The sequence below is a fragment of the Erpetoichthys calabaricus genome, chromosome 11 (assembly GCF_900747795.2).
Source record: "Erpetoichthys calabaricus chromosome 11, fErpCal1.3, whole genome shotgun sequence".
Taxonomy (NCBI): Eukaryota; Metazoa; Chordata; class Cladistia; order Polypteriformes; family Polypteridae; genus Erpetoichthys; species Erpetoichthys calabaricus.
The window spans coordinates 73,957,501-73,970,843 of NC_041404.2; the positions used below are offsets into that span (position 1 = coordinate 73,957,501).

Genomic DNA, 13,343 nt, shown 5'->3' on the forward strand with positions numbered 1-13,343 from the left:
GAAGATAAAAACATTTCTGTTATATTGGAAATGGTAAGTGGCTTCTAATTGAGAAAGTGACTGGAATAAAACTTTATAGCCACTGCGGCCCTCCAAGATCTGAATTTGACACCGCTGCACTAAACTATACATATCTAATCAGACTTCACAGGACTCTAGCCATAACATGTCACAGACTAATTCAAACAGGCTTCATACGCTTCAAGTCTCCTGTACTAGCGACTGTTATACATGTGTTGGTCGCCTAATTTTCAGTTTTGATACATAAAGACTTCATTTCTAATGTTAGTTTCACATTTGATTTTGAAATAACAAGATTTTTTCATCATCATTGTATTTTCTTTGTTTATGTGACACCAACCTAGTTCATGTCAAGTGACTGCGATTATTGCTAATGAAGACAACATCTGATAAGACAATGTAAACGTGGCAGCAATCGCACACTTCTGTATCCCTCTGTGGACTCAACAACATCAAAAACCTTTAGTGAAAGCTTTATTTACAAGTAGACCCTATTATTAGGATTCTGTATTATGGTGATGACTTCTTTTTGATTTTGACCTCCACGTTTATTTTGCACTTTTTCATTTTCTACTTGATTTCTCCTGATTGCTTGTCCCTGATGATGTTCTTTGACTGTGTTAACATCTCCTGGTTTTGTTATGCTCATAATACTCCTGTGAGCATGTCCTTAACACCTATACCTTAAACAAACATTTATCAATCATCTCTGGGAATTAAAATGGTTCTAACCGGCTCAAAAATCTTAAATAGACACAAATTTGGTCTTTCCCTCAGGAGTAGGAGTAGAAGCATTTTATCAGTTTTCCTAATTTAGGAGTCTACTCATAACTTCACCAGGAATTAGGAGAGCTCGTGAGCTGTCAAACTCGCTAGAAGATGGCATTCAGGAAGAGATTGGTACACACAACCAGGGAAAGATGGAATGTTTTGGAAATGCTGGACAGCAATGTACTGATAAAAAGATAATGATTTGGCAGAGATGAAATAATATTAATTACAAATCTTGTACATTACATAATTGATCCATCAATGTGGGGAATCTACGCAATGACAGTTGAAATGAAAGTGTTGGTAATGTTACATCTTTAGGCTATGGGGCATGGAGGAAAAGCTTAAAAACTCACCAAATACGTCCATTTTTCAAGACAGCTATTGAGTATTGATCTGCACCTGCAGTGTTTCTGACACAAGTTTTTGAAAACAAAAGAGATCTGGAAATAATTGTTTCATTGCATTTTCCTGGTAGTATTTTTCTTGTGGTAAAGGTATGTCTTCTGTTCACTTGTGTGAATTTTCATATAAATACAGAAATAAATTAAAAGAAAAACAGTCACACAGCACGAAAAGTTTACTGTAATTTGGTCCTTAGGGAGGAGTCCACCCCACCGGGGGGGTGAACGGATTTTACACAGGAAGACTAAGTGTTGAGCTATCACGCATGGCTGATCTTCTTTTAAAATGGCTGAATCTCATAATATTTGTGTGTTGGTGTTCAAAAATTACTTCTATAAACTATTTTACAATGTGTATGTAACTGCAAGTTGCAGATCAATACTCGACAACTGTCTTGGCATATTTGGTGTGTTTTTAATCTTTTTCTCAGTGCCCTATAGCCTACAATGTAAAATTGCAAGTGTGGGTAAGATATCTTTTAAATTTATAGAAAGTGCTTAACTTTAGAATACAATTTCTTGTTGCAAGTGCAATGTATCATGTTTGTGAAGAATTTACTTCCATTTGAAAAATATCGAACTTGTCCTTTAAATAAACATGGCCAATATCGGGCTTTATTCTCTTTCGATGTGTGTCTCTGTATTTCCATCTTGGCGCTCATTACAGAATTATTCTTGATGATGTTGCAAAATGGTAACAATTACGTGCAGCTTAGTGCAATATCCTACCTTATTATGTTTTCCTTCTTCTTCATCTTATACTTCTACTACTACTTTGATTATTATAGTATTATTATAATTATTATTATTATCCTTTTAGTGAAGCCTTAGTATTAGTATTAAAAAAACTACAGAACGTTGTCATAATTTCCAAGGAAACTACAAAACGCCTTCATTAGTGCCATTTTGCAGCTGGAGGTACGTCATTCATTTTCAAATGTGAAGTCCTGCTCCTCTCTGGGAGAAAGTGAAGGACACTTCATATGACCTCTCGTGTTCTACTCTATGGTAGGATAAATTCTTATCCAAGTCAGACTCTTAGTGCAATTTCAAAGAGTAATTTGGATAAATATGGGCACTGATCACCAGCTCTATTGTCCACAAACTCCCACAGATCTGATTGCAATTCACAGGCAAAAATGGGGGTTATGTTTGTTTGTCCTGCCACACTGGTCAGTCAGTTGGTCATTTTACGTGGTAGTTAAATCTGTGTGGATGCCCCAAGTAATTTCCCTAGTATACTGACATAATATAGAGAACTCCCTGCTCCTTCTAGAATGCAGCATCATGTGATGGCCATTTTAATAGTGAAAATGTAAAGAGTACTTAGCTCTGATTCTGAGAGACTTTGCAGTTTTCCCATTCAAACACCTGCTTAAGGATTCTACACATCACACAATGATCTTCTCAGCTCTCACAAGCCTACAGGCTCTACACGTGCCAGGCTATTCTGGTTGCCTACACCGGTCCACACCTTCTCCCAGACTATTCTGGTCAGCCTACACCAGTCCACACCTTCTCCCAGACTATTCTGGTCAGCCTACACCAGTCCACACCTTCTCCATCCCCCAGACAGATCTAATCTGCTCCACTCTCATAGGCCTGACACAAAGAGGGCTACTCAGTTACCTTTAAACTTGCCACTTTCAAGGAGAGAGCCCGCTTCCTCAAGAGAAAAGAAGTCCTCCACAGAGACAAAGTTATAATCCACCCCTTGTATCTCACCTTCCCGTGGCTGCCTAGTAGTGCCTGTCAAAGAGAATACATAAGCACAATTATTATTTAACCAAAGTCGGCTTTAAGAGATGATAATGAGGCAATAATTGTTTAATGGGCTGTGGCGACCCTGTGCTCTAACAAGTAAAGCCAAGACACTCAACAGCTTAATGTTTGTAGCATAAATATTTTAAAATGAAGTAAAGGAACAATTAAATGCTGTAAAGTAATAAGCAGGCTGATGTTTAAACTCCAGGGACCTACTATGGTGGGCAGCTGTTCAAGGAAGAACAGCATCTGACAAACGCTGCATGAAAAAAAAAAAGCAACCACAAACAGAGAGCAACTTAAAACAGAAAGACAACTGCAGCCAGCTCATCCCGTCAAGGCCAGCCCCGGAGCTGCTGTGACTGATGAATGATTGCTTTTATACCTTCTTTTATTTTTTTTTAATAGTACCTTTCATTATTAGCACAACCATAAAGCACTTTATGAATAAGAATACCCGGAAAAGAAAGCAAATCAAAGCATGTATTGAGTCAACCCAGAAGGACAGCCATGAGGGGAGGAGGAGGAGGATGAATCACCTCCAGTTATTACTCACGGAGTCTTCAAGATCCTATGGATGGAGGGGCTCAAGGGCAACAAAGGCTAAGAAGAAACCCCTCCACAAAGTGTTTCAATTTCACTTCCTGTTAGTCTTCAAAGGACATTATTTATTTTTTTCCATGCTGCACTGAAAGCAAGGAAGCCAAATGTGAATGCAGGAACGTCAGTGTGTGGGATAGCAATGTAGCTGAAGGGTTAATCACGAAAATATTTTTAATTTTTTAAATTACCCACTGAGCAGCGGGAGTACAAGTGGACGTGGGACGTGTAGGGAGGGGGCCTTTATTTTATTGTCTGTTCCACCATCCCCTTCAGGCAGGGCCTTCACCCTGGTGGGACTCACAACTGGGACAGCGTAATCTGGGCGGCCTCTTTGTGTGCACCAATTGACCAGCAAGCTTTCTGAAGGGCTGCCAGGCAATTGGGTAAAACAATAGAGTCGCAATTCTGCTGCCATGGAAACACAGAAAATGCTGTTTTCCCCCAAAGCCAAGTCTGCTTACTTAACGCGCTGTCAGTTCAGAACAATTTTTTTTTTTTAAATGACAGGATTAAAATGAATTGCTGCGTTAAACCTTTCACCCTCTACAAATAAAGTCTAAAGGCTGGCCTGCAGACAGCCATTTAACATGGCTGCACAACAAGATGGGGGTGCGGCAAGCAGGACGGTAGCTAGGGGCTGGTGGGGTAGACTCAGGGGGCCTGACTTCCTATACCTCTGGGCCTCATTTGAAGCCCAAAAATCGAGGATGTGCTGGAGAACTGAGGACACAGAAGTTAGCCACTCTGACATTAGGGAGCAGAAATTAGGATGCCCTGATCTGACATGTGCTGACTGAACATTGGTGCACAGAGCTGTCTTTGTTTTATGGGGGGAGTGCAGGCGTGCATGGATTCTCAGGACCCTGCTTATTAATGGATTGCAATCTAAGCATGTGTAGCCAGCCATCTTACCTCTTGTAAGTCACTGTGTGTGAGCAAGTTAGGGAATACTTGGGAGGAGGAACTATTCACAGTAACACCATACCACGTTACAATTTTACTATACAAAAGCACCACAATGAATAAATGGCAGTTAAACTCAACAAAGACACAGGCTCCCATTTTAGAGTCGAAGATCCTATCAAAAGAAAGGAACGTGTGTGTGAGTCTGCTCCATTTTGTGCAACATGAGATTGAGAATACTGCCTGCTCAAATGCAGTTTTATGAAAATATAAAGCATGTAAAATAGCTAAACATATATTTTAAATGTATATAAATAATGACATTATGAACAATTTCTGAAATGTACAACAGATACATCCCCTGTGATGGACAGACACCCTTAACCCCAAATGCTGTGGAGATTGGCTCCCCTTAGCCCTGAAATTGATTAACTTTGCAAATGTACAGCAGGGGCTTGGCATATGAGATGCTATCTTAACTGCGTTTTCCTTACTTAACAATAGTTTTCTTATTTTATAGGTACTAAAAAGTTTACAAAATACACTGTTATGACATGCTGATGTTGAAGGATTATTGTCAGTAAAAAAGATAAGCGGGAGATGGCAACATGGAGCAGGAATCCCAGACGGAAGGAAAAATCAGGTCAGAGCAAAAAAAGACAAACCAAAACATGAGGGAAAAAGTGAGGATCAGAAGACAAAGTCAAAAAATCAGGAGTGGTCTCCCCTAGACTTTCTCGTATACTCAGATATGGGGATGGATATTTGAGGAGTAAACTGCAAGACAATGATTATATTTTTATATTATGTTATTTTTACATTAAAGAACCATCAACAACATAGTAAATCAAATTAATAATATATTGAACAATTATTATAAAATTAAAGTTGAATAAATTGGACTACAGCTGCATGAATAAAAAAGTACCACTTCCTGTTAGCGGAACTAGCTCAAAAATTGATAGAAATCTACATTTTGTACTTAATACTTATATTAAAAATTTGGTTGACCCAAGTGAAATCGTAATCAAATTATCATGTTTACATACACACAGACATAATTCCAAAAATGGTATTTTCAGACTCGGGGAGGTCTAAAACATTGAGATTCATCCAAATCTCGAGGTTAAATGTTTGGAAGATTACAACAGATTCTTTACGAGAAAGTAAATTGGACTCACGGAGGTCTAAAATGTCAAGATTCATTCAACTCTCTAGGTCAAATTGTTGGACGATTGCAATACTTTCCCTATACTTTGTATACGATAAAGTAAAAACAATAAAATGAAAATGAATCCTGACACAGGCAAGTACTTATTAAAGAAACTAACTATGGGGGTTTATTCACTGAGGAATAATGTGAAAAGTGATCAGCTCCATTTTTTTATCATCATATCCCGTGATGTAATTGATGCAATGATCACAGTCATGCGACATATCCTACTGTAACTTGTAAATAAGGAATAGAAACGGTGATAAAATAAATCTTTCACACTGAAAGATCAAACAACCTCAAAAACGGTCTATATAATAAAAAATAACATAAACCAAAATACACAAATAAAATGTGTTTTTTTGGGATTTTTGGGACACAATAGTTATACACGACATTATTTAACAAAATAGGAAACCCAAAAACGTGTGTAATGGAGAATGAAAATGAGTTTTTTTAGTGTATTAAATAAGACTCGTTATATTTGGCTTTGGAACACAATTTCACATGGCTAGTGTTCATATACCATTTTTGTGAGAAAATAAATTTGACTTGACCCTTTATCACCCAATAGTCGTATTTTTTTTTAAAGGGAAAACAACTTCAAGCAAAAATTATGCTGCTACTGCATATATAGATAAATACATTTAAAACAAAATTAGATGAGGAGCTTGTTGAATGAATTCTCATAATCAATTCATTTGCCTTGAAGTCACAATGCCCTCTAACTGCTCTTGTTATAACAAATATTTTCCTTATGAAAGAGAATGAAGCAAAAGGACACTGCCGATGAGTTAAAGGACTGCACTTCCCGTTAGCCTTTACAGCACTGGGAGCTGTCCCTCAACGGTGACAGACAGGTGGACCCGCCTCTTAGGGAACCACGCACAAAGCACAAAGAACAAGGCACAACATACTTTCAAACATAGAATCAAAATATTCAAAATTGACAATAAATATATACTTGTACAAAAAGCAAACATAAATAACAGTATAAACTTAATAACAACAGCAATTTATTTCTCGTATAGCCAACAATCACACAAGTAGTGACGCAATGGGCTTAGACAGACCATATTTTTTAACAGCACCCCGGCATTGACTCCCTAAGAAGACAAACATTGTAGGGAAAAAATGGAAAGAAATCTCAGGAAGGGCAATTCAAGGAGAGACCCCTTTACAGGGACATTGGACGTGCAATGGGTGTCAAAAAATGGGATAAATACAAAACAAAACACAGAGCACAAGTAATCCTCTTCACAGAGCTAGATTGTCAATCTACCAATGCCACGTCAGAAATGTAATACAATAGTAGAAACTACTTTTTAGTTGCACAGCTGGATGGACTAGTGGGCCCATGTAATTTTAAAAATGGATTTTGTTTGACTGTTTAATACCCTTTTTAGACATAAATGCCAGACCTTTGAGGAAACCAAGCAGGTGAGGTCCATAAAGCAGCTGAGGAAGGGGGCAGAGCTGTGACTGATGAGTGGCAAAAAAGGGGACCAAGACAGCTCCCTGGGGGACCCTCAAAGAGCACCTGTGAAGGAGAGACTATGCGACGGGTACTGCACCACCGGACAGAACTTGACACCTGAAGGATTTTGAATACTGGTGGTGGTATCTCCCATGGCCATACAGCGAGAGTTCAAGACAGCACTTTAGAATCCATCGGGGAATAAAATAAAGAAAGCATTCGACAATTTCTGGGGCCTCTTCATCAGTCTTCCTTGCCATCGGGTCATTACAATATTTAACACAATTGAAGGATATGGAAGATGGATGGATGAATGGTTGGATTAGTGGGTGGGTGGATAAATACAGTAGTCCTATTCTGGCAGCACCAAACGCAGGGCAAGAAGCAGTCCTAGACAGGGTGCAAAATCTGCTTTGATTGGCACAGAATGAAGACAGCACAGTTCAGCTCTTATTAAAGTATGAGTAGCAAAAACATTCTTAATTGACTTAAAAAACAAAACCTTTACAGAAAAATGTAGGTTTATGGGCCACCGATCACGCAGCAGGAAGAAGAAAAATGAATGTGCAAGTGAAAGTATTGAATTTCCAAAGTGTTTATACATTTACAGTTTGTTCACATTGCAGAGTACGTACAGAATAGACCCGCAGTGCTACAGGTAATCACGTCTCTCTGTAGGACCCACCAGTGGCTCTGTGCCATAAGAAGACTACTCAGCACATTTCCTCCAATCCTATAGGAGATGCCCAGATCTTCAATTTTTTAAACTAATCCTATTAAATTTCTAAGTGTTTCTAATTAAACCAAAACCTGAGAAGTGCAAAGCCTATCCATTGACTCAGTTTAAGACAACATGGTAGATAAAATCATCCTTCTTAGTTTTCAAAATTTTAAAGTTAAAGTAAAAAGTAATGACTTTATTTTCAGAACCCATTCTGTCCAGCACTAATTCAAAAGAATGCATAGATATACTGTAAAAACTGACTTCAAAGCAGTGATCACATTAAAACGAGGAAATCAGACCTCATTCACTCATTTAAATACCAGCTTCCACATTTAAGAGTCACATAACTATTAGCTTCATTTCCCCATAGTGTTAACAGTAATGGTGTTATTAATTTTTTATTTCATAATACAGTAGCTAGCACATAATTACAGACACCGGATCTAATATTACCGACTAACGTAATGTTATCCCTTGCACTTACCACCTTAGTAATTTTAAATGACATTTCCTGACCTTAGTTTCACCAGTACAGAGAGGTGGGGAGATGGTGCCTACCTCAGAAACGGTGGGTGCCATGCAGAAACCGAACCTGGACGGGGCAGCAGACTACCTCAGATAAATACTCACACAGTTACCAGCTCAGTGCAGAGAGGCATTGAAGTTATTGAAAGAAATTCATACAAACAAAAACATTTTTATCTCTGTGCTATGATGTGAGGAAACAATGTTATAAAAGAAAATAAAGTACTTTTTCACGATTGGGCATTTCTGCTTCAATGCTTTCAATAGACAGAGCAGAGCACCGCATCTGGAGGAGAAGCTCAAAAGCACATCCAGCACAGCCATGAACTGCACAACAAGGAGTTTCATCAGAGGGTCGAGGGGCCACACGGGTTTAGTGGCCAGACTCCAGAACCTGGAGTTCACATCCTGCGCCTCTTTGTGCACTTTGCACATTCTGCTGGTGTCTCAGTGAGTTTATCTCTGGATATTCCAGTTTTCCACACACATCCCAAAGAACTTACATATGTGTGACCTGCAAAGTCCTAACCATGGCTGGCACCTGCCATATGCTGAATGCTTACAAAATATTGAATAGAGGAAAGAGAGGTTGAAAGTATAAGATCTTGTCACCCACTGATATTTTTCAAAGATAAGGAAACAAGTGAAATTTTGCAGCTTGTGCAATTTTTTTAAAATCCATCCATTTTCATACATACGAAGGGGGCTATGAGTAACTGGATAACCTCAGCCACAAAGCACAAGCCATCCTTGGATGAGGAGCCTGTCCATCAATACACCCTTTTACTGCACCAGTTGGGACTCGTCACAATAAACCACAATCTTTTAGATTTGAAGATTGATGAGCAACAGCGAGCTGACTTATAAGTGAATGCCCTACAATAAGGACAAGTTCTGTTCTTCCATTTTCTAAATCTGCCCCAGTCTCAGGGTGCTAGGGGCTGTGGTTTTCAGTTTCATGACAAGTGCATATGAAATTTTACAACAGTCCACAGTGAATGAGTCAAATGATATGCAAAAAAGGGTTTTAAAAAGGCATCTCTGTAATCCTAAGAAGAAAGATGACCCCAGTGCTAAATGTCAAGCTAACAGGCAAATGAGCAGACAGGTGAAAAGGGAAAGTTGAAATGCCAAAAGGCATACTAAAAAAAAGATTATACACATTCTTTCAGTAATAATAATAATAAAAATATTTGAGCATTTAGCAGTAGAGCAGTCAGAGAGAAGATGAAGATGTTTCTCTTCTCAGTACTCAAATGTGGCAGTTGGTGACACTGCCCTGCTGCCAAATTGTTTTGCCTGTTTAAGGTAAAGTCATCTCTGATGGAGGATCGCAGGAATCGTCGGGTGGAGGGGTCCTTTCATCGGATTGGCTGGCCCAGCACTATCCCAGCTGTGGAATGGAGTTAGGGGAGGCAGCTTGATGGCCGAGGTCTCCAGGACTCTGAACAAATCCAAATCTTCATATGTGATATCATCTACTGTTGAATTGTGCTCTGTACTTGTAATATTTCTATTGCACTTTTGTATTGTATTGAGGATTACTTGTTTTCTGTTCTGTGTATTGTATTGTATGTAGCCCCTTTTTTGACACCCACTGCACGCCCAACCTACCTGGAAAGGGGTCTCTCTTTGAACTGCCTTTCCCAAGGTTTCTTCCATTTTTTTCCCTTACAAGGGTTTTTTTGGGAGTTTTTCCTTGTCTTCTTAGAGAGTCAAGGCTGGGGGGCTGTCAAGAGGCAGGGCCTGTTAAAGACCATTGCAGCACATCTTGTGTGATTTTAGGCTATACAAAAATAAATTATATTGTATTGTATTGAAAGAAATGCATCAAAGACATCTGAAAATTAGGTAGCAGAATCCCAAGGAAAGGACATTCAAATTTGGAAGGATATGTGCGTGGCAAATGAATGTAAGTAAATGTAAATGTTTACATACAGGGAGTGAAAATATTCCTGCCTTGTGCCCTGTGTTGGCTGGGATTGGCTCCAGCAGACCCCCGTGACCCTGTGTTCGGATTCAGCGGGTTGGAAAATGGATGGATGGATGGGAGTGAAAATATTAAATATAATTATGCAGTTTGACATGGGGCACGTAAAGCTACAAAGTATGTCTTATGAAAAGTAATTGATAAGCTGTGTTGGTATCAGCGACTGCTTGTTGCCAAAATGCTTTATACATTCTTATATAATATGCAGCATTTTGTGACTAAATTGTCAGAAAACAATCACTCCATTACGGCAGACTGCCTGCTAAGATCAGGAGGAAACACATCATTCACAAATAATGCACTTTCCTTTAGTTAACAAATGTTACTTCTAATGTATGATGGAGACTCGACCTGCAATGAAGCGAGTTGATATAAATGTGCAAAAGGCAGGCAGTAACCCTGAAGGAAAGAACATCTTGAGCTGGACGGTGGTAAAGTGGGATTGTTATTTTAATTTATTTAAATGGATGATGTATAGTACTTGGTGCTGGGTTCAAAATACAAAGCCCACTATGTGTGCAAGATTCTGGCTCTTTGGTTCATTACAGTATGTATACAGTATGCTGAAAAAATGTACCAATCATTAATAAACAAATCAGGCTTTAACTTACGGTATCATGAAAAAGAATTTAACCTCATCTGGTTTTCTGCATTATTATATTTTATAATGTTATAATATTTTATTATAATATTTTTACAGTGAATGTTATCATATCTAAAACCTACATTTAGACAACAAAGGATTCTGAGAGAAAAAAACATTCATTTTCAGGCAATTTAATTTTAAACAAAATGATGCAGTATCCATTACCTGGTATAAAATAGTAATTGCTCATATGGGATCAGTGAGACGTTATAATACATTTAACAGCAGTACTCCAGTTTTGCATGGATGTTCTCACAGTTATGTTTCATTTAATATAACTTGTATTTTCTATCTACTATGACCAGCAGGGTGCACTGCAGCACCCCAAACCCCAGTCACAAAGTCACAGACACAAGTCCTGAGTACAAATAAAAGGTTTTATTGCCCATTGGAACTACAACTCCCATGCAGCCCTGCAGGTGTGCACACTGAAGACCCCCCAGTGAGTCGTTGCCACCTATTGTGCACTGGCGGGCAAACTCATTCAACCCTTCCATTATTGAGGCCTCCTGGCCAGGTAATATACCATTCATCCCAGTCAGGATGACAGCCAACCCGTGTCTATACAACTACTTAATAAAAATTTGATACCAAAAAAATAAAATAAAATAAAAAAAACAGCAGTACCCCTTTGGTCAAATCGGATTGGAATGGAATTCTAATAAATATCCCAAAGGGTGGCTCAGAAGAAGCTTCTCTGTAAGTCCTTTTGGTAGGACATCATACTCTTTCTCACCTGTTTATTAATTTCTTTCAAACTGTTGTTAAGGTTTGGAGGGTTCTGGAGACACTGGAAATTCATTTTAATGCCAGGTGTCAATGTAAATTAAATATGGATAGAATCTATATACAGTATGAAATGTACATTAACATATATAACGTATTCTGAATATTGATGAAGTGGGCTGCTTTAGGAGGTCCAAGGACTGGATGTGGCCCACAGCCTTTGAGTCTGAATCCCCTGCTGTAGAGGAATTTCAGCCTGCAGAATCACATTACAATCAGTGACATTTCTGGGTTTTCAAGTATTACCTAGTACTAGAGTGTTGTACCTTGTTTGCCATTATGAATGTAGTGAAAAGTCAAGCAAAATGACACCTTTTATTGGCTAACTAAAAAGATTACAATATGCAAGCTTTCGAGGCAACTCAGGCCCCTTCTTCAGGTAAAATGTAAGTATCAAGTATTACCTACATATTTAAAGACCTACTATGAAGTTTAGGACCAGAGTTCAACTAAGCCATTCAAATTTCAGAATTTCTTTTTCTTCTCTTATGGACCTGCTTTGCGTTTTGGATCCTTGTCTTACATCATGGCTTACCTGCCTTTGAGTTTCAAGTCAAAGTCTAAGGGTTTGGCATTCCCTTAAAGAAAATCCTCCTAGAATCTAGAGCTAGGCCAATGTACAAGTTGCCCAGAAGTAAAGCTCTTTCTACTATTCTTGGTGAATTGACGTCTTTAATGAGAACTTCAGTGTTACGTTTTCTCGAGATACAATAAAGCCAGCCATGATCAACAGTCTGTCTATCGAGAGATGTTTCAGAACTTTTGAAGATCATCAGTTTTAGCAAACTTGAAGTGAACACTCCTATTCCTAAAAGTGTGAGCAGTGGTTTCCACCTTCCTGCTGTGTAATGGGTCCAGGTTTTGTCATCTACAGTGCTAGGTGAGAGATAAGTCTTTGTGATTTCATGTACTATATGATGCCTCTGCTTTTAGTAGTGATTTTGGAGGAATGACCTTTTATAGGACTATTAATATTTCAGACTTTCTCTGTTATGGAAGCATACAACCCCAGAGTCTGATATACAGCAGTTTCCAGTCTGACAGACAACAACCATTTCTAGAGGTTTTAAGGAGTTAGTTGTGAATGTAGCATGAGGTCACTTCAGAGCCTATGGCCATTAAGGCAGTCAATTGGATTGTGTGTTTGGGAAGAGCCCAATGAATGTTTTTCACACTTGAAGCTTGCACATTTTCTTACTTTGCTTGCCAAATAAATCAAACATGCACAGATTTTGGTGTCACTTTTATAACTGACTTTCTTTAATAAACTGTTAAAGCACTCAGAAAGGAACCCACCTAATCTACTTTAAAAATAAGCAACAATCCAGAAATATGGACAATTGTCCAACAATTTATTCATGACATTGAATATTGCATCATTATATACAAAAGTTCAGCCTAAAGGATAAAAAAGCAAAGTGCTGGTATATGACATCAATCAGTCATTTTTACCCACTGTCACACACGTGCGCATGGAAGGCAGCAGAGGGGTCTAGCTAATGCCGAAACATAGGGA

At 38.5% G+C, this 13,343-nt stretch overlaps 1 protein-coding gene across 3 annotated transcripts in view; it reads right to left on the reverse strand.

Annotated features, from left to right (window-relative positions):
• LOC114660582 (membrane-associated guanylate kinase, WW and PDZ domain-containing protein 3-like) overlaps positions 1 to 13,343 on the reverse strand; it is a 184,878-nt gene that overhangs the window by 120,161 nt on the left and 51,374 nt on the right. For 2 of the 3 annotated variants that reach the window (XM_028813356.2, XM_051933585.1), the window contains exon 4: positions 2,826 to 2,945. The exons of the other annotated variant lie outside the window; for it this stretch is intronic. In XM_028813356.2, the coding sequence (XP_028669189.1) occupies positions 2,826 to 2,945 (120 nt within the window). The remainder of the gene's footprint in view (positions 1 to 2,825; positions 2,946 to 13,343) is intronic. 3 annotated transcript variants of the gene reach the window in all.